Source organism: Pagrus pagrus, assembly GCF_965226575.1.
Source record: "Pagrus pagrus genome assembly, chromosome: 22".
Classification (NCBI taxonomy): domain Eukaryota; kingdom Metazoa; phylum Chordata; class Actinopteri; order Spariformes; family Sparidae; genus Pagrus; species Pagrus pagrus.
In genome coordinates this window covers 24123776-24146720 of record NC_140204.1, presented here as the reverse complement: position 1 = coordinate 24146720, position 22945 = coordinate 24123776, and the positions used below count along the sequence as shown (strand labels likewise).

Sequence of the window (22945 nt, the reverse complement as noted above, 5' to 3'; positions counted from 1 at the left end):
GGTGATTTTTATTGGTATTAATCATTAATATCTACCAATATTAATCTATAGCTTCACTGTTATATAGTATTGAGATTCCAAAATCACTACACACACCAAATGTCTCCTCATGATCATACTACAACAGCTGTTTTGGATGGATGGGCTTTTGCATATTTTTGGTGATTTTTTATTGGTATTAATCAGTTGCTCAGGTCATGCTCTGCTCGTGATCACTTCGTAGGTGCATGAGAACTCCCGCTCGATTCTAATCGAATTACCACAATTAATAATCAATTAATATATTATAAATAAACAAACAAACAAACAAAAAACTTATATAACCAGACCACCTGACCCTCAACAGGACGTTATGACGTGTCTTGGACATGTAGCCTATTGGTTTTGTTATTTTCATTTCTGTCTTTCTCTCTTCATTTCTCTCTAATCTTTCTCTCTCTAACATTCGCTTCTAATAATAATAATAACAATAATAATAATAATAATAATGATAAAAACATATGTTATCCGATTTGGACCATGGAGATATATATTTATCCAAAACAGCTGTTGTAGTATGACCATGAGGAGACTCTTGGTGTGTGTAGTGATTTTGGAGTCTCAATACTGTATAACAGTGAAGCTATAGATTAATATTGGTAGATATTAATGATTAATACCAATAAAAAATCACCAAAATTATGCAAAAGTCACATTTATCCAAAACAGCTGTTGTAGTATGACCATGAGGAGACTCTTGGTGTGTGTAGTGATTTTGGAGTCTCAATACTGTATAACAGTGGAGTTATTGATTTTTGTTTGCAGCGTCTTGCTCTTGTATTGCAATTTGCAGACGGTCCCTGCACACTTGCCCGGCTGCCGGCTGTGCATAGCGATCAATGTTGTCCGTCCAGCTCGGAGAATGGCTTATTTTTGTAAAAATCGGGGTTTTGGTCCTTGTAGCTCGTAGTCTATGCTATCACGGTGGGATAGAGGACGTCCAAGGGTCCCTTCTTCTGTCTCTGACAGGATGTAAAGTTGGCGGCCGACTTCTTCCAGACCGTCTAACACTGCTAGCTCAGTTTGCACATCCATATCGGCGTTGAGCTGAGCCAAGTCATCCATCAATCTATCCAGACGAAACTGAACATAGTCGTTGGTTGCATGGTTCTCTAAATCATTCGCTAATGATCGTAATTCATTCGCAATCGCTCGTACAAAAACTGCCATTACTAAACCAGAACTGCAGCTAAGGGTTAGCTGAGCGGGCGGGCTGGTAGCTAACAACATCAGCGCTGCTAGTAAGGCAGAAGTAGTCGACCCGAATCGAGCACACTCCTGTATCCAATCATGCTGTTGACTGAGGTTAGGACCTCCTACTTCATTAACATATGGACACAGAAATACAGAAATAAATATAAAGCATTTATATATTTATTTATTCTTTTATTTATTCTTTTATCTATTTATTTATACATTTATTTCAGCATTTATTTATTTATGCATTTATTTATTTACACATTTATTTATTTATTTATGCATTTATTTATTCCTGTATTTATTTATTATACATTTATTTATTTTTTAATGCATTTATACATTTATTCCTGTATTTATTTATTTATTTCAGCATTTATTTATACATTTATTTATGCATTTATTTATTTATACTTAAGTCATGTTTAGTCCTCCATATGTAACAGCTACCTCACTAATGGTTCAACTATAAACCAGGACAAAAATGACAATTACCAACATAACATAAGCCACAATGTTCTGAACAGGCACACTAAAAGTAACTTGAACCCCAGCGGGAACGTTTCAGAAGCTGAGCCTTTTGTCTGCCAGATTTTGTTGACCTGGTCATTTTTCATTTTTATACAATCGGGAGTCTGCACAGGGTGTTTTATTTTGGAAATTGACCAGCTGCTCTATGCCGTTCCTGTGTCTCTGACTTCCTGCCGGCGTGATCTGCTCTTTGCAGCTTGTTGCGGCTTCCGTCAAAATAGACCAGACAGCCAGAACGCAAAGCAGCCGTGCACGGCTTGACTCTACTGTGTGCCGGAGCTGTGATTTGTAACACACTATCTGCTACTAGGGGATGGAGATTGATGGCATTTTAACAAGGGGGATGCTTTTTGGTAATTTTGCTAACAAGGGGGACGGCATCCCCCCTCATCCCACCTCAAATCGCCTACTGTCCGGAAGTTGATAATCATCTCCTTCGTTTTGTCCGCATTGAGCACCAAATTATTTTCTCTGCATCAAACCTCTAGGTGTTTAACTTCTTCTCTGTACATTGATTCCTCATTTCTCACCACCACTGTGGTGTCATCCACGAACTTGATGATCTGGTTCTCCTCATGTCTGGATTAGAGCTGAAATGATTACTCGAGTAACTCGAATAATTCGATTACAAAAAATTATCAAAGTAAATTCTCTGCCTCGAGGCTTTGTTTAATTCCTATCACCTTATGTGGCCTGCTTAGCTCAGGGATCATTTTCCACACGGACTGTTATTGCGGACACACACCACTACGTTCAAAATTGAGTGGGCACGATGGCGGAGAGCCAGGAAACCGTCCGCAAAAGACAGAGAAGGTCCAAAGTTTGGGATCATTTCACACTTAAAAAAGAAGATAACAAAGTGCAATGTGTCTACTGCAATGCAGAACTGGCGTACCACAACAGCACGTCAACAATGATTCAACATCTGAACCGAAAGCATCCAGTTGTTAACACCAGCTCACCAAGCGTCGCCAACACAAGCTAACGTAAACATTGATGTTAGCTAATTCAACTTAGCCTACCATCGCTAGTTTGGTATTTGTAGAGGCTGTAGCCTGATATCCTAGATATCATGTTAAGATGTGGAAACTAATTTGTGTTAAATTGCAAGAGAGTAATAGCCTACACCAAATAACTCCTTTCCACACACACACACACACACACTCGGCTCGTCGCTCTCACTCTCCCTCACGCATGCATGCACACACAAGCAAACACACACCCTTTCCCGGTGTTAGGAATAGTTGGAATAAATACCTGTATGTTTTTTTTCAGGAATAAAAGTCAATTGCTTGGTCTATTTAATAGGCCTGTCATTTTCATTATACATTATTTGGTATTGTTGTTTAATAATGCAAAATTATTTTTTATTAGATTACTCGATTAATCGATGGGATAATCGGTAGAATACTCGATTGTAAAAATATTCGATAGCTGCAGCCCTAGTCTGGATGCACAGTCGTGTGTTAGCAGTGTAAACAACAATGGACTAAGTACACCGCCTTGAGGAGATCCAGTGCTCAGCATGATGAAGTTGGAGGTGTTATTTCTGACACGGACAGACTGAGGTCTCTACGTCAGAAAGTCCCAGATCCAGAGCCATGTGGCGGTGTTCAGGCCGAGTAGGAGGAGTTTCTCCATTAGTCTCTGGGGGATGATGGTATTAAATGCTGAGCTGAAATCAATGAACAGGATTCTGGTGTAGGTGTCTTTCTGGTCCAGATGGGTGATGACTGAGTGCAAAGTGGTGGATATTGCATCCTCTGTGGAGCGGTTGGGACGATAAGCAAATTGCTGTGGGTCATGTGATGCATGGAGGCTGGCTGTGATGGGTGGTTTGACAAGCGGCTCAAAACACTTCATCACAATTGGTGTCAGTGTGACGGGGCGGTAGTCATTCAGACAGGATACAACTGATTTCTTTGCTACTATTATAGTGGATGTTTTGAAGCATCTGGGGATGATGGTCTGACTGAGGGAGATGTTGAAGATGTCAGTCAGGACATCTGCTAGCTCACCAGCGCAGGTTCTGAGTACACGTCCTGGGATGTTATCCCGGCCTCCCGCTTTCCGTGGGTTGACCCTGGTTAAGGCCATGCATGTGTCTGCTGCGTTGATGGTGAAGGCTGGCCCGATAGATGGTAGAGAAGGACCAGCCCACCCTCTGGATGTCGGGTTTGGTGCTTCAAAGTGTGCAAAGAAGTTGTTGGACCTGTCTGGAAGAGAAGCATCATCGTCGTTGACCCCCTGCCTGGACTTGTAATCCGTCAGCGCTTGGACTCCCTGGCGTTTCCCCAGCAGTCTTGTTTTTTGTTTTTATCAGTCTTGCAGTCTATTTGAACAATTACTGCCTCTTGTGCCATCAATTTGGCAATATTTGTATTTAAATCAGTTATTTAACATTCCAGGCACCACATAGCTACTTGTCCCCACAGTCATATAGAGAAGGAAAGTGCCTTACTTGTGTCCAAATGTTTTTCTACCATTTAAAATGCAATGATGTATACATCGACAACTATCAAATATATGATAAAATTACATAAAAAAGTAACATTTGAAATAAATATTAATAATCATATAATGAAAGTAATCACGCCACTGGTGTTACCGTGTGACAAGAGTCTATTATTTTGAAATAAAAATCAGTTCAAAAGGACTAAATTACATGATATAGTGAGTAGACGATTATTGACAACATGTGGTGTGATGCCCTGTCGCAGCCATTCTGTAAAAAAGCACTTTTCATGAAAATTGTCACTGTTGTTACCTTGCCAACTCACCTGAAATCCATAACTTTTCCCAGTTCATGCCATGGATTTTCTTGCAAAAATGATTTTATTTATTTTATTATTATATCCCATTCTTTAACCAGCATTTGTCACAAGTCAGCCAACGTGGTTGTGTTGGTCACTCTGGCACAAACAGCACGCCCAAGCTGATCCCACAAGTGTTCACTGGGGTTAAGGTCAGGACTGTTGGCAGGCCATTCCATCCTCTCCACTCCCAAATTCTGGAGGTAGTCTCTGAGAAACCCCGCTCTGTGTGACCAGGCTGGTGACCAGCATGAGGAGGAGGTGCCAGGCTGTTGTGGCTGTGTATGGTTCCTCCACAAACTACTGAGGCTACTGTTTGTTAAATTAATGAATTGTTAAATTGCCAATATGTCTTGTTTCTTGAGCCTTCAATCATCCAATCATCCAATCCACCAAACAACACCAAACAAGAGTCAATAGCAGAATAAGCTGTTTGGCAGAGAAGACTTGACACATTTTACATGGGCACAACCCACATACTCAGCTCTGCAGCTCATCCCACAAATGCATGTTCCTTACAAATGTGGCACCATTTAAAAAGGGAAATAAACAGGCTTTCCAACAGTATAAGATTTATTGCCAAGAAGCACTGTTACAACAAAGAAATAATCTACCTAACACAAATGTACTTGTGTCTATGCAAGAGATGGCGGGCAGCAGCTGTCCTCCCCAGTAGCCACAGGAAAAGGCATAGTCTTTGCTCCAATGTCCATCCACAAGCAAGGAAACATTGGATTTATAAATTAAAATGAGGCAGGCTAGTACAGAGCACTGACGAGCAGGACACACGTGAACTCCACAGCAGCAATGACCATCTGAGCCCGCTATCCCTTCTAGGAGCATCATACAGTTGATGGTCGTAACGCTGCCGTAATACGACACCGTCATAACCTTAAAGGGCATTACACAAAACATTACTAACATAAAACATCAGTTGACTGAAACTACAGCTGGGTTACAGTTACTGTAATCAAATTAACAACAGGAAGTAATTTTTACCAGAAAGAAAAATCCGTAATATTCAAAAATTCATATCGCTACTAGTTTTCACTTTTTTTCCAACCAAATTTTGGTTCTGTGTAGTATTAATGTAGTTCTAGCACATCGAGAACAACACTTTTTGGGTCATTTTTTTACTAGATTTCCCAAGAAGTATTATTGTAATTTCCTTGAAACTTTAGTATGTTTAAGTATTGATATTCATTGTTTATATAGAAACAATTCAAAGATGTTATACTACTACTTCATCATTTATGATTTTATTCAGTTTAAATGTAAAACATTTGTCATGCGTTGACTTCAAGGTTTTCTATCCGTCTGATAACTATTGAGCCCGTTTCTCATTGGGTTCTGAAAACGGGAAAACTGAAAATGTTACATCTTGAAATGGCTTGGTTAGTTGCAAAAAGGTGATACATATGTCTGTTGTGTCTGGACAAAATATTAATTTTAGTTCCTTAGCACATATCATTTCACAATTTCAAACTCTCTGAATTGATTTCTGACTTGGCCGAACTAAAAAAAAAAACTTCTCCATAGGCTGTCTTGTGACAGTTGGCTTCTGCCTCTAGGATTTTCCCCCTTTGCAGGCTCTATGATCTCACCGTCATGTAAAACTTGCTAAATGATTAAATACATTGTGATTGCACTTTCTAAATTATTCTGGTAATATTGCAATACATTTTGCAGTATCTACCCAAACCCATTTCAGGTGGGATTATCCCAGGCTTGCTGTATTGGTTTCAATATAAACTGAAATTAGCTCAGAGAGTTTGTAACAGGGGAATTGCAATTGCAAGACACACCGGGAAGAGTAATGTAAATATTGTATTGGACTCATGATGATATGATGTTTTGCATGTTAGAGCTTCCACAATGAGAGCATAGTTGAACTTGGACACACAAGTGCCCTAATCAGAATCACATTTTTTGCCAAGTAGTTTTTTACCATTTGAATTTGTGTTTTGGTGCATAACAATAAACACAGTAAGTAGAAAAATGTAAAGAAAGATAAATATGGAGAGAATTGTGTTCTTTTATTATTCAATCAAATAGAATAGATTTGAAACCCGAAAGGGGTTTGAGAGCAAAAGAGAGTAAGTGGCAATAAAACATTTTTTTTTTGAGATCGAAACAGAACAGGTTGCAATTGAAAAAAAAATATGAGAGAGCATATTTCTTCAACTTCAATCAAAACTCAAAACCATTTTGCTTATAAATCAATCCTCTTTGCTTGCAAATCAGTCCTCTTTGGTTGCAAATTCTAAAGTTTTGCTTGCGTATTCAACTGCACTTGATGGGCGGGGCCTACGCTGGTGGATGAGAGAAGAGTTTCTATTGGCTGGTTTGACCTGGCTCCAGCGCCAGCTACGCCTTCCGCATTGCACCCACTTCCCCCTTGTGCTGTGCTGCTTGGAGGTAGAGTTTAGATTCTCTGCCCAAGTCCGAGCCCGGACTTATTTCCCACCACTATCCTCATTTTGTTTTGTGTTTTTTTTTTTTTTTTAATCATTACTTTTTTCATTTGCGATCCATTCCGTTATGAATAAACAAACAACGCAGTGTACATGCTTCGTCCTTGTTGCATTATTCATTAAGATAATTGTAAACAGACTTCTGTAGTTCAAACACCTGGGAGTTGTAGTTGAGAACGTCAGTTATAACAGCCCACTGTAACGTGGGCTGCTGAAGGGGAAGGTGATGGTCCACTTTAGTGCGGTGCCTCCGGTTACTCAAGAGACAGCAGGCAACATGTGGGGGTTTCCACACGGCACTTTTATTCATAATACTGACCACACCATGCCAGGTCTCTACGGCACTATCTGTTACAGGCATACGCAAACGATCCAGGCCGAGGTTCTTGCACCGACACTTTACTAAATATAGACAAAATAAAATGGGGAGTCTTCTCTCTGTCGGCAGTAGCCTATCCTTTCTCACGGGAAGCGGAAGTACACCTGCTCTTCTTCATCGTAGCCTACAGGTTACATCACCCACTAAACAAAAGGAGGCTACATTGAATAACTCTGACTGTTACGCCACGAATTAAAAAATTGTCGGGTTTAAATCGGGCTCGGGCTCATAATTACAGTTAATGTGTCGGGCCGGGCTGGGCTCGGACACAACGGGCTCGGGTAGGGTCGGGCTTGATTTTTTGGGCCTGATCTAAGCTCTACTTGGAGGTAAGTTGATAGCCTGATGCTCTTGAAACATTTCCCATAAGTAATTAATTGCGCTATATATCGTTGGCTACAGCCTGCCGTACATTCACAACAACAACAACAACAACAAGTAATGAATTATAATGCCCTGCTGCTGCAAGCACACTGATTAGCAGCATCATGGTTGTCTCTGCTAGTCACGGCCTGAGCAGAGCAGCCTAATGAGTGAGTGAATTACAGGGAGGCGGATACAACGTAGGGCTGTGATTTAAACATTTAGTGTTGCATGGTACTCGCGGTGCCAAAACGTCACGGTTCCTACACAACAGTACTACCGTGGATTACTAAACTACCTCAACTAACTCCTCCCGGCTCCGTTCTCAGCTGTTCTAATGTCAACAAACAGATCAGTGGTGCTGAAATTTGCGTTTCTCTTCTATAGCCTACACATTCTACATCTCGGAGGTCAAAAGCATCATTCAGTGTCATTTTTCGGACCGTCTGACGCAGCTGCTCCTGTATAGACCAGTAATGCTGGCTGGTTAGAAATATGTGCGTGAATTTGTTAAATTATTCGCCACTTGTGTTTGTTGACATTAGAACAGCTGTAGTGAGAACGGAGCCGGGAGGTGTAGCATCAGCCTGCTACACAGTGGAAACTGGCACCGCGTTCAGCGGTAGTTTAGTAATCCACGGTAGTGCTGTTGTGTAGGAACCGTGACGTTTTGGCACCGCGAGTACCATGCAACACTAAATGTTTAAACGTTGTATACGCCTCCCTGTAATTCACTCACTCCTTAGGCTACTCTGCTCAGGCCGTGACTAGCAGAGACAACCATGATGCTGCTAATCAGTGTGCTTGCAGCAGCAGGGCATTATGATTCATTACTTGTTGTTGTTGTTGTTGTTGTTGTTGTTGTGAATGTACGGCAGGCTGTAGCCATTGATATATAGCGCAATTGATTACTTATGGGAAACGTTTCAAGAGCAACAGGCTATCAACTTACCTCCAAGCAGCACAGCACAAGGGGGAAGTGGGTGTAATGCGGAAGGCGTAGCTGGTGCTGGAGCCAGGTCAAACCAGCCAATAGAAACTCTTCTCTCATCCACCAGCGTAGGCCCCGCCCATCAAGTGCAGTTGAATTCGCAAGCAAAACTTTAGAATTTGCAACCAAAGAGGACTGATTTGCAAGCAAAGGTTTTTAACTTGAAAGCAAAGAGGACTGATTTATAAGCAAAATGGTTTTGAGTTTTGATTGAAGTTGAAGAAATATGCTCTCTCATATTTTTTTTTCAATTGCAACCTGTTCTGTTTCGATCTCAAAAAAATAAAATCAATTTGATTGCCACTCACTCTCTTTTGCTCTCAAATCTCTTTTTTGGTTTCAAATCTATTCTATTTGATTGAATAATAAAGGAACACAATTCTCTCCATAGACTAAGTGCTGGTACTAAAAATGTTATATAAACTGGGGCATCTGTACAGTTTTGTCCAGGAATGTCTAAAGTATTGACCATTGAAAGTGTATTTGCTCACAGTATGCTAAAGACAGTCGAGCTCTGTTCCATAAAAATATCTAATCATTTTGCTCATCTATTGCTTTACAGGCCAAAATTCAAGCAATCACATCAATTGCTGGAACTCTGACACCTATTTATTTGTCGTTCTGTATTTACTCTTTGTTCTGCATTATCTCTAAATTGTTTGAATAAAGTCTTGAAAATGATAAATGCCTTTTCTTTATGCTTCCAGCATAAACAACCATCCCATTACAGTTCTTTCAATTTACATGATGCACTAATAATAACAACTGAATTAGGCAAGATTCCATTCCATTTTTTTGGAACACATGTAAATAAATAACACTACAAAAATAGCAGCTAACACGTGACTGCTAGGACCAGTCCTTGAAGCATTTTCATGGTGCAGCTAATGAGATGATGCCATTTCTTTTTGTATTGTATCCCTGGTAAGGAGCACATTCATGCACATAAAGCAAACCAACTTGATATCAGAATCAGAATCAGAAATATGTTATTAGCCCCTAGGGGAAATTGTTTGTGTTACAGCTGCTCCCATTCAAAGTTTAGAATATGCAGACATAGTAATAATAATAATAATAATAATAATAATAATAATAATAGCAACAATAATAATAATAATATCAATATCAACAAAAACAAAACAAAAATGCAAGAAATGTACATATATACATAGCAATAATGCCACACTCAGAGCAAGGAATTAAGCAGTTTGATGGCCACAGACAGGAATGATTTCCTGTGGTGCTCTGTGATGCATCTTGGTGGGATGGGATCAGTCTAGTGCTGAATGTACTCCTGTGGCTGAACACCATATCATGGATATGAAAGAAGGACAAATGTATATATGAAATGGATCCATCAAAGACACATATTACATGAATAACAGTGGTCTGATCCATGTTGCTACCAGCATCAAGTTACACTCACCTGTCAGGGAGAGACTCTACAGAAATAGTGGAAACATCAGGACATGGTTCTGCTGTGAGCTGACGCTTCAAGGCTGGAAGTTGATGCGTCCCTCTCATAACTATAGGACACAGAAATAGGCAACATCAGTAATAATAACATTTCCCCAACAAAACAAACAAGCTCATTACCTGTCCAACAGAGACACAGCTACCATGGCATCCATCTTCAGGTCTTCGACTGCTTCAGTTGTGGCCATCGCTTAAAAGCCACTCCGATGTTGACTCTCGTTTTACTTCTTGCGTTATCTAACTTCTGTTTTTGGTATGTATATATATATATACTCAACTCAACTCAACTTTATTTATAAAGCACTTTAAACAGCAACAGCTGGGACAAAGTGCTGTACATAAATGAGAAAATAGAACGTAAAACATAAAACATAAAACATAAAACAATATAAAAACAATAAAAACAAAAAACAGTAACAAAGTTAAAACGATAAAACACTAAAACAAGAGCAGAGTCTCATGCTGGGTTGAAAGCCAAAGAATAAAAATGGGTTTTAAGATGAGTTTTAAAAATGGACAGTGAGGGGGCTTGTCGTATGTGCAGTGGGAGGCCGTTCCAAAGTTTGGGACCGGCAGTAGAGAAAGCTCTATCCCCTCTGAGCTTCCGCTTAGACCTCGGTACCTCCAGGAGCAGCTGGTCAGCTGACCTGCGGCACCGGGCAGGAGCGTAGGGATGGAGCAGCTCAGAGAGGTAAGGTGGGGCAAGACCATTTAAAGAGCCACTCGGGCCAAACACCATCACTTCTGTTTTCTTTTCATTAAAATTTTAAAAGTTCAGTGACATCCAGGCTTTAATGTCTTCGAGACATAACAGAAGTGGTTTCAGGCAGAAGGCATCTTTCTTCTTCAGCGGCACATAAATCTGACTGTCGTCAGCGTAACAATGAAAGGAGATAACATGCTTTCTCAGGATGGAACCCAGGGGAAGCAGATATACTGAGAAAAGCAGGGGCCCTAAAATTGAACCATGTGGAACCCCGTATGACAGCGGAGCAGAGCGGGACTCAGAACCACCAAGGCTTACGCACATAGTTCACTTGCAAGATAGGATCTGAACCAATCTAGGGCACTACCACAAATGCCCACTAAGTGCTGCAACCGAGACACTGATATTGTGGTCCACAGTATCAAACGCCGCAGTTAGGTCTTGCAGGACAAGGATCACATAGTCTCCAGAGTCATTCACCAGGAGGATGTCATTGAAAACTCTTAATAAAGCTGACTCCATACTATGCCATGTTTTAAAACCAGACTGGAAGACCTCCAGGACATCATGCTCATCCAGGAAAGACATCTGATCATGGACAACTTTTTCCAGGATTTTTGAAATAAAAGGGAGCTTGGAGATAGGTCTATAATTGGCTAAAATACCACGATCAAGGCCAGGTTTCTTAAGCAGGGGTTGCAACACAGCATGTTTAGACAGACTGCTGTTAATAATAGCCAGAACCGACTGCCCTATACTAGGGAAAACCTCTTTAAAAAAGTGAGGAGGGACAGTGTCACAGGGAGAGCCTGATGGCTTAATCTGGCCAACCACATCTTCTAAAGCCATCAGAGACACAGGCTCAAACAGCTCAAACACAGCTGAGCAGGGAACAGGATCAGAGAGGTCAGATGCAGGAGTAGTGATGAGAGCCCTTGCAGTAGCAACCTTATCAATGAAGAAATGCAGGAAGCTATTGCACATTTCAGGGGATTCCTCTGCGCAGGCAGGCTGAGGGGGATCAAGAACAGACTCAATGAATGACTCAGACAATTATATATATATATATGAATGTAGCAGCATAGAAATGGGGTTGTCTTGCGGCAGTAATTGCACACAGCTGATCACTAGGGCGGCAGCACATAAGTACGGCCCTCCTTCCTGTGCTCTCACTCTCTATACATCACTTCCGGGTCAGAGGTGGTTGCCCGTGCAGGTAATGCTCTGCGCTGCTGTTTCGCTTTACATCGCTCAGTGTCCTGGGGCCTCATGCATCAATGTTGCGTACGCACAAAAACGTGGTGTACGTCATTTTCCACACCAACGTTCAGATGTATCAAAAGTGAAATGACCGTGGAAATGTGCGGTGCCCCACACCAGCTTCATGGCTGGCGTACGCACGTTTCTACAGCTATTGTTCCTTTGGCGACACTTTGAGGTGATGCTGGGAAACTGTTAATTATGTGAAAACAATCTGTCCTCAGAGTAATGTGTGCACATTACATCAGAGACACGGACAATTAACACACACGTGTTTGCAATCATATGGATCATAAATCATAAATCATAAAAGCATGCGCAAAGTGATGAAAAAATGCCATTAACAATGGCAGCCTTGGCCTTGTTAGAAGACATCGCAAATGTTAATATCGGACGTGAGAGGGTGTTTAGAGGGAAGATCTGTTGGCAAATGACGGCAACTGGCTCAAGAGTCGTTTTAGGTCCCCGAGGCCAGTGTTACTTGAGCTGTGCGCAGAGCTGCGGCCGGCCCTAGAACGACACACAGCCAGGAGCCAGGGGTTGTCCGTGCCCACACAGGTGCTTCTGCAGCTTTCGCTGCGCTTAGCTCGCCATGACCTCTCGATTTGTAGCTACGTCCACTCCCCACCACAGCACTCCGAGCTTTGGCGTTGTCCGCCCTCACAATGGTTTGCTCAGCAGCGATCTTTCTCAGCTTCCGAAGTTGCATGGACATTCCATATCCCAGGGAGAGCATTCCAATTGTCATGAACGAGAATATGTACACATCCTCAACATCCTCTATATCCAGTACGGCAAGGCACACGACTCTCCACTTTTCCCATCCATCCAAGATGTAGCCGGCCATGAAGGTCCCGTCCGGGCATGTAGGCTCACCAGAACCCGCACGCCTTGTTGAGAACAGTCTGTCGATCGCATTCAGTGACCAGCTTAGCAACTCCATCATGGACCAATTGATTCTCCTTAGTGTCTCGATTTACAGGAGTCAGTTGAGTTCTTCACACAAGTAGACATTTGTACTTCTCAATGTCAGCTATTGTTTGGGTTCAATTGGTTCTTGTTTTTTTGTTTGTTTTGTTTTGTTTTTTCTCCCATGCAGTCTCAACATAGCGTCTGCTGATTCCTGCCTCTGACCTTTATCAAACTCTTCCTGGGTCAGTCTGTAACGATAAATAGTCATATTTACATACTTTTTTTTGAAGACACTCAGTTTTGCTGATTTTTTGACCTCCTCATCAAGATCATTCCATTGTCTGACACCCGTGACCGACATGGTAAAGGATTTTAATGTAGTTCGTACCTTTCTCTGCCTGAAAATCAAGTTCCCTCTAAGATTGTGTCCCTCCTCTCTGTTTAGGAATAGTATTTGTAGGTTATGAGGGAGGCTTTTGTTGGCAGCCTTGTACATCATCTGTACTGTGCGGTAGTTTAAGTCATATAATTTGAGTGTTTTTGATTTGATAAATAATTGATTAGTATGTTCCCTGTAGTTGGCATAATGTAGAATTCTCAAAGCTCTTTTTTGTAGTATTAGCAGGGGATGTATGTTGCCTTTATAAGTTTGTCCCCAAACCTCTGTACAGTATTGTAGGTGTGGAGAGACTAGTGCACAGTACAACAGATAAAGTGCTTTCTGATTTAGTAGGTTTTGCGCTTTCCAGAGTATGGACACACTCCTGGCCAGTTTACTTTTTACGTGTCTTATGTGTGGTTTCCAGCTTAACATGTCATCGATAATCACTCCTAGCACTTTGTTTTCACTAACCCTTTCGATATTCACTCCATTAACTTGAATGTAAATACTCTTCTTGTAGCCTTTTTTCCCAAACAGCATGTATTTAGTTTTCTCTAGATTTAGTGATAGTTTATTTATATTAAACCACTCATGAAGCTTGGCCATTTCATTATTGACTGTTTTCACTAATTGGTTCAAGTCATTCCCAGAACAGAAAATATTAGTATCATCTGCGAATAATATTAATTTCATAATATTGGATACTTTGCATATGTCATTTATATATAGTATAAACAGCTTTGGACCCAGTACTGACCCCTGTGGGACCCCACAAACTATGTCCAAGCAAGTTGATGAGTTATCTCCCATTTTAACATATTGGGATCTCTTGTGTAGGTAGCTCTTGACCCATTCCAGTACTATACCTCTAATACCATATCTCTCCAGTTTAGCTATCAAAATATCATGGTTAATTGTGTCAAATGCTTTTTTCAGATCTATGAAGATTCCTATTGAATGTAATTTTTGGTCAACAGAATCAGTAATGATTTCCACAGACTCAGTTAGAGCTAGAGCAGTTGAGTGGTTTCTTCTGAACCCATATTGGCTATCGTATAGTAGATTGTGTTTGTTGATGAAGTTGTCTAGCCTATTGTTAAATAGCTTCTCTAGAATTTTAGACAGTTGTGGCAGTATTGAGACTGGTCTGTAATTAGTAAATTTGTGTTTGTCACCTTTCTTGAACAGTGGTACCACTTTTGCAACTTTCATTTTGGTGGGAAATATCCCAGTTTGGAATGACAGGTTGCAGATATATGTTAGAGGTGAAATGATTCCATCTAATACTGTCTTTATTAGCTTCATGTCGAGGTCATTGACATTAGTGGATGTTTTGGATACGCATTTGTTGACCAGGTGTCTAATCTCTATGTCCTTCACTGGTGTCAGAAACATTGTGCTCGGATTTCTGCCTCTGTCCTTATCAAAGTGGTCCCAGTGTAGGGGTGAGTCAGGAATGTCCTTGGCTAGATCTGGTCCCACATTAACAAAAAAGTTGTTGAATCTTTCTGCTATGAATTCCATGTTATCTTCCTTCATATTATTATCCTTGAAGTAGGGAGGGTAGCTAGGTGTGAGCCTCGGTGCTCACAGGAAGGGCAGGAAGGAGGCAACAGCGTGGGATGAAGATGATGACAGTTTTATTTACCAGCCGGCAGACACAAAAACAGATAAAACAGAAAGGAACAGCCGTCGCGGCTGAGGGTAACGCGGCCGAGGGGAATGACTGCCTGCCGTCTCCTGTCGTCTCTGGTGCTCGGTCCTCTCCCAGGACCCAGCCTACTGCAAGAGACCAGAACCAGGTTACAAGCGTGCTTATATTGGTGATTGATTACCTGATTCTGTCCAGCTGTCTGAGCACCGGCTGAGCCACTCCTCCCTCTCCTCCAGCAGCCGGCGCCTCAACCACACCCCACTGCCACACTAGGTTTTGTATTTTTGTTCTTGATCACATCATTTAGAATATCCCATAGTTTTTTGGTATACTTCCTGTTTTCTGCTAGTAGATTACTGTAGTATTCTTTCTTGTGATCATTTAGGATACTATTTAGTTTGTTTCTATATCGTTTGTATCTCGTTTCTGACTGGTCCGTCCTTAATTTTATGTATTGTCTGTAAAGGGTGCTTTTCTTCCTGCAGGCATTTATCAATGTTTTTGTTAGCCATGGTTTCCCCTCCTTGTTCTGATTTGTGTGTCTTTTTTTTACCGGACAGTGTTTGTCATACAGCATTTTAAATATTTGCAAAAAGGAATGAGGTATCTGTGCAACAACACATTCTGAGCTATGATTTAACTGTGACATGTTGTTCCTGGTTGTGGGGGTTAAGGAAGGTGTCAGATGGGAATGACATCTGTTAGGTGACATTAGAATAATTAGTCAGTTCTATGTGTGTTTTGGAGGGCAGTTGGAGGACAAGATAATAGAGTTTAACTGGTATGCCAAATGGTCAGGAGCCGGTTCAACTATACATTTCCCCAAAAGGACAGAGGGACAGTCAGGTCAGTTTTAGGGCACAAGTCCCAAAGAAGGACATCAGCAGAGTAGGTTATCTATAGTGGAGGTGACATTCCCTAGGAGACTGGTCCACTCCTCTTTTGCCTATTGGATAGAGAAACCCTAAATCTACCAAAGTGACCAATTAGAAAAAGTAGGTAGGTGTAGGCTTAAGTACTTTAAAAAGGCCCGCGCAGATAGAGAAGGTTAGGTGAGTACTTGTAGATTTCCTAGATCACAGAGGATTTCTGGTAGAGCAGAGGGCAAAGCTTTAGGGAGAACTTTGCCAAAATTGGGAACACCGCGTGCGGCCGTACTGGTTCGGACGCAGGCTTGAAAGCTGTTTCAATAAAGATTGCTCTATCCATTCTCACCCAGCCTCGCCTCCGCAGATTCATTTATCATCAAACTACACGCCGACATCTTTTGAGGAAGAAAGCCCAGAAACAACAGGAATCATTTAATAGCGTTTCGAGTTCAGACTCGGTGAAGTTGCGCTTCTTCCCTTTACTCATGGTGTAAATCTGATGGTGCAGAGAGGGGAATCCCCGGTGGAGGCCCTATTTAAATTAATTTGCATATTTAAATGAGGGCGTGGACAGGGAGGAGTTTAGCACGTCTACATGTGCGCTCAATTCCACGTTGATTGGGATGTACAAAGGAAAAGTGCTTGGATCGATGCGTACGCACACTTTGATACATCTGATATTTTTTGTGCGTACGACAGTTTCTGGATTCTAGCGTACGCCATGTTTCAGTAGGAAATCCACGCAAGTCTTAGTACATGAGGCCCCTGGTGTTTAAAGCTTTTGTATGCGTGTGGTTTCAATGCAGAGCAGCAACCGAGTGCTCCGTGCTCCGTTTGCTTCTGGTTCTCTCTGGCGGTGGTAAGTGTCCTCTCTCTCTGCGTTAGACTGAGTGCTATCCAGTGGCTAATGATAGTGTGGTCACAGGTAGATGTCTGCAGCCGTGTGGGTCTCTCTCTCCCTCTCTTCCGGTGCAGGGTTTGACGCTAAAAACAGGTATGCTATTTTAAAGCTAGCGCTCAACAAACCTCTGTAATTGTAGCTTAGCCATGCTTATTTTATGTTTATCTTCAGGAGCCTTCATCAGCTGGCCGAAATCCACCGGTGGTGAATGCGTGAGCCACCACACACACACACACACACACACACACACACACACACACACACACATTTGTATTGTATCCCTGCTAAGGAGCACATTCATGCACATAAATGGTAGGTATCAAGGGCGGACTGGCGTACGGGGACACTGGGGATTTCCCCGGTGGGCCGGGCCATGAGAAAATGAAAAAGAAAGGGGGGAAAAAAGTCTATCGCAACGGCCAACAGCGTTGTGGTCCGCTGGGGGGCTGGGTCGGGCGGCTATTGTTGTGATAGGCTATACCTGTGTTCACGTATCACTGCCTATGCTGATAGCCAATCACATTTCGTCCATGTGGGTAGGTCCCACCCATTTCCTCAGGCTGTTGCAGCTGTCACTTGTCAATCACACTGCGCTAACGGCGCAAGACAGCTTTGGTGGATTGAGAGCCAGCGCTGTCTGGGCAGATGGAGCATAAAAAACGAGCCCAAAAACGTGAAGGTGGTGCTGAAAATCTTAGGGATTAAAAAAAGAAATCCCTCAAGGAAGTTGCAGCAACAAGTAAGAAAATGACGGACCTATTTGGTGGTCGTTCGGGTTTAGCCATCACCACTAGACAAGAATCTGATGATGTTGCCATACCCAGCACTAGCAGCGTTAGCAGCGGTGAGCTTTGACAGCTGGATATTTCCAAACATGCACCTGAGTCCAGCAAGGATGATGAGTCTGACTCTGACAAGGCAGAGCACGAAACAAAGCGGCCTCCAGAGCCCAGTCAAAGAACCAGTGATATAATAATGGTAGGCTAAGTTATGTTTGGAACTTGGTGATGCTTTAGGTGAAAATGCTCATTTGGCTAACATTAGTTAATGTCGCCTAGCCTAATGTTAGCTAACCTACGGAGTCCAAAATGAGCACCATTCACTGACCAGATGTTTCCTGTATTTGTCAACCTGCCTGTAGATAATGTTGTCGTCTGGTTGAAATCAACCTGTTACTGTCTTTGAATTGACTCTAATACTAAATGAGTATAAATGAATGAATAGTTTATTTATGTGTCTGTAGATGGCCTATCCTACATGGGATCATCATCAGACAGACACCACTTCATTCAGTAATAATATTCCAGAGTGTGTAACAGGCCTGCATGTGCGATAACCTTGTTCAATATTGCGATAACGATATGACTTATGATAAATAAACATGTATGGAGCCCAACAGTGGTCATGGGGAGGAAAATAAATAAAATGTGCTGATGTGCACAAAAGATACAGGTCATTAAGTCATAATTTGAGGCTACAAGATATAATTTATTACCACATCTTAATTAACTGTATTATTTATTTTGGTTCAGGTTGTCTTGGCTATACTTAGTGTGTATGTCATTATCTTGATCACAATGAAAATATGATTTTTAAATAACATTTTTATTGAAATGGGCTTATTGTTGTAATTATGTTGCCCTCTAGTGATTTACTCATGGTATAGACAGTCAGTGTCATTCAGTTCTAACAGCCTGGCAAATTGGTCGGCCAAATTTTATTGTATCAATGACCTGTTTGCATTAAAATCACTACATGCTGTAAAATCACTACACTGCTGTAATTATTTTACTGTAGGCTACTTAAGGGTTCAGGTTAATGATTACTATATGATTATGGTCCAAAACAACATCAAATGCAGTTTTTTTCATCAAGGTACATGAAACTTGTGTTGCCGGCTGGCTGGCTGGCTGGCTCCCCACACCGCGCATGAAGTGGGCCGGTCTGTCAATGACTCCCGGGCCACTTTTCCCCCCCAGTCCGCCCCTGGTAGGTATATATCTAACTAACTTCTGTTTTTGTTAGGTATATATATATATATATATACCTACCAAAAACAGAATACCGTATTCAGGTTCGGCTCCACCCCTAAGCGGAAATAACCCCCCAAAAATGGGGTTTTCAGCTCTGAAGATATATTAAGAAAGATCTGTGGCACTCAGTTTTTAATAAAGAATTAAATTACCCCTAGATGTGACAGAACTACATTAATACTATGTAGAATCAAAATTTGTGTGCAAGAAAGTGAAAACTAACAATTATAAATAAAAATAAAAATGACTTCCTCATGTTAATTTGATTGCTGTAACCATTCAATGACAAATATTTAAATGAATAAATGTTGCCACATTTCCTTAGGGTCTCTTTGACCCAGTGAACAATAAATGATTGCTGAGGTTTAGAAAACACACACACAGAATCACAAAAATGCGAAATCCATTACTTATATATTTGGAGTATTTGTTGATGAAGGTTCTCAGTCATCCAGGTCATGGTAATTCTAAGTGCTGTATCGTAGGCAACTTGACTTGTTTCAGTTTCTTGAAGATGTGTCACCTCTCATCCAAGAGGCTTCTTCAGTTCTAACCAACTGGAGGGGAGTTGCAGGCTTTTAAACTCTGTGTGGGAGTGTCCTTACAGAGTTGTTAAGGACACGTGAGCTCTGAGTTTCAAAGTCCTTAGGGCCACTTGTGGGTCGGGTCGTTGCCTTAACCGACCTTCATGTGGGTTGCTAGGGCTAGGTGAGTTTAGGTGTGAATGGTTGTTAAGCTGTCTGGGGAGGGAACTCAGTACTGCATTGTAGGTAGGTGATAATGAGTATTTAGAGTACAGCTATAGGATTTTTACAAGGTCCCATGAATTTAATAGAAGAATTTTTCCAGAAAATCCGGCCACAGAACGCCACACAGTGCAGCGCAAGTGTCATTGTTAGTTTCAGACTGAGGCAGTTGTCATTTTTCACGTCCAGTGCCCACGTTGTGTGAATAGCAAATGTACCTGCGCCCACCTGTGGTCTTAAAATAAGGTGTGGTCAGGTGCACTGATGGTGGATTGCCATCTTGAGGCAGCGGAAAGTGGCAGCGCCATAGACCAATAAAAAAACGGTCTTAAGTCAAAGGTGCAGTCTGTTTCCTGATATATAAAGGACACACATCCCTTTCCCTTAGCGAAGACAAGTGCCACTGGTTAATATGTGCTTAAAGTTATTGGGAGACGACCCTCGGATTGATTTGATTTATGTTCCGCCCAAATCACACCCATGAATAATTCAGAGTCTAAATAACACCTCTTTGCCCCGTGCGCCACACTTTGCGCCCAGATTATCCGCCAATTAATTAGCACTTGGACATGCCCTTAACACCCTGGCGTGCTGCGCTTTAGACCGTCTACAAAGGGCCCATATATAATGACATTTACGTTCACAATGTATACATTGACACTAAATTCTGAGAACAACTCATTCTATTGGTGTAACAAACACAGTCTATAAATTGCAATTGTATGGACCCAGTAGTAGACAGACTATTATCGTTGAATTCTTCATATTGCAACGACTTGGCATTCCAGTTATGAGACTGTTGTGTAACTTTGCTATACATTTTTGTGTCCAACTCTAGCAATAACACTGTAAGATATTGTATACAGTCAATAAATCATTAAAATATTGCTCCAGGAATGAACAAGGAGCAGCTCCAGCTTCTACCCTCATGAAGAAACAACCAGGGCCTGCAGAGCTTGAAGATCCTGCTGTATCAAGCATTGGACTGAGTGACAGTGACAAGTAAGTCTTCAGTGGCTGAAGATCTCACTTATTTGTTCCTTTTAAACCGTGTGCCCTGTGAAAACCATGTGGCTGTCTGATGAACAGGTTACATTAAATCATTCGATTGGATCACAACTCTTTCTTACTTTTCTCCTGAAAGAGGGCAGATGACAATGTAATGTATATATTAAGAGTACTGACATCATCTAAATTCTGTTTAATATTAAAATTTGCACAAAACTGTACAGCTTTGTAAGTATAAAACGTGCATACTTGCTATAGTATTCCTGGAGCAGAGAGAAAAATCAGGAGTGAAGTTGTCTAGTGGCAGTAAATGTACATTACAGGTTAGGCATTAATAAACTATGCAGCTCCTCAATACCAAAGAACTTCAGTTGTCAATATCCCTGCTAATATTCTTGGTATTGCTTGTCCATGCTGATATTGATGATATCACTAATCCATGCTGGTGATGTTGATCTTGCTTTAACTGTAGTTCTCAATTGATTAAACTGGCTTTCTAGTACAGTTATCTTACTATAACCTATTAAAGAGTTCCTAATAACTATAAACTTTGTTCTGTATTTCTAACATGTAAAATCTAAATAATGCTAAGCACGATTATATATATATATATATATAAGATACTGTTAAACAGTAACTAGGGCCCACTGTCCAAAGTCTTTAATCCAACTACCCATGCTGCTGTTGCTGACTGGCAGCAGCAGACACTCCCCTTAGTGCCCTTGTCTCTTCCACAGGTCCTAATGGGGAAATTGTGTTGATGTGATTGTGAGTGTGAATGTTTGTCTGTCTGCATATGGGGTGTACCCTCTCAGGCTAGGTTCCAGTCTCCCATGACTCTAGAAATTGCCCTGGAAGTTATGTATGGAATAGTAATATGGATTAAAAATAAAATGCATATTTGGAAGGCAGCCATTTATAATGTGTGGAACAGTGTCGGTGTGAAGCAGGGTATTTCTGTAAATCAAGATGCATAAAAGTTTTTATGATTCCATTCATTTTATTTAAATTAACAAAGCACAGACATTAGCATGGGCAGTTATGAAAGAAATATACAATAATGAATGACAAAAATAATAGTAATCATTCAGAATTTTAAATGAATATGTTCTTTTAAACTTCTCATCAGTTTAAAGTAGTGCGGTGACTCATTCTCATTCTGTGATGAACAAAACTGATCAAGTGTGATTTATAGGTCAGTTTTTTCCCCAATGAAAGGAAAATAGCTATGACAGACGACAACATATTTGAATCGGAACTGTCAGAACTGAACAGAATGCTGATCTTTATCTACTAAGCTCTATCTACTGGTGTGGGGCGGGAAGCTACTGCAGGTGGGCCCCTTCTTCATCTTAGTCTTGTGTGTTGATCAGAGTTTTAATGTAAGTTTTGGGAGGGCCCAGAAATATTCCAATTACCAATTGGGCTGTATCATTCTTTAGTTTGGGAATAACTGTACTAAGCTAAAGAGACCGTGACCCATTCAGGTTTTTGTTATCAGCAGTGACTGACATATCTGCTGGTATGATTTTAAGGACCGTGTCTCCATCCAGGCAGACAAACAGAGGGATCAGACTGTGTTTGAAGGTGTCAGAGAAAGTGTAAATGTGAACCCTTCGATCAACATCATAAAAGGACACCTGACCCTCCCCAACCTCCACATACACCCCGATCAGTCGGGGCATAGCTGCCCTCTGCAGCTTTGTGGGCTTGTTGGTACACGCCCACAAACTGGAGCCCTTCCACAGAGTCCAGTATCCTCTTCTGGGTGACATGGTGGACTTTTGTTGCCTCGGAGCATACTGTGACATCACACCTATTCTCCAGCTACTACTAGGAGAAACCTCCACCTCCCAATAGTGTCTCCCTGAAGTGATGATGGTGTCACCCAGCACGGAGGGCCACTCAGCAAAGCGTTGGTTGTTGTTTGAGAGGGTAGTGGAGCATGCTGCTGCCTCCTTGACCTGCAGGCAGTCTGAGGACACAGCCAGCCAGGGATGGCTAGTGCTGACATCGAACCGGACTGACACTAGGATTCAAGTGCAGTATAATTGTCAATAGTGATAATAATGGTGCCACAAGCAATTGTATTTCAATTTCATTCTGTACTGTATTATTATTACCTTGCCAATTTATTATCTTGCAAGTGCAAGAGCAAAGGGCAACTATTTTCTAAATCAAATTTGGCATATTGTCAAAAGATACTGCGTG

General features: G+C 41.4%; 1 protein-coding gene across 1 annotated transcript in view; it reads right to left on the bottom strand.

Annotated features, from left to right (window-relative positions):
* Nucleotides 1–21722: 21722 nt before the first annotated feature.
* Nucleotides 21723–22945, bottom strand: part of LOC311251330 (uncharacterized protein) — a gene marked incomplete at its 5' end in the record, with an annotated part of 33525 nt that continues 32302 nt past the window's right edge. Inside the window, one exon of the mRNA XM_084343708.1 lies at nucleotides 21723–22763. Coding sequence (XP_084199834.1) covers nucleotides 22198–22763 — 566 coding nt within the window. The 3' untranslated portion in view covers nucleotides 21723–22197. The remainder of the gene's footprint in view (nucleotides 22764–22945) is intronic.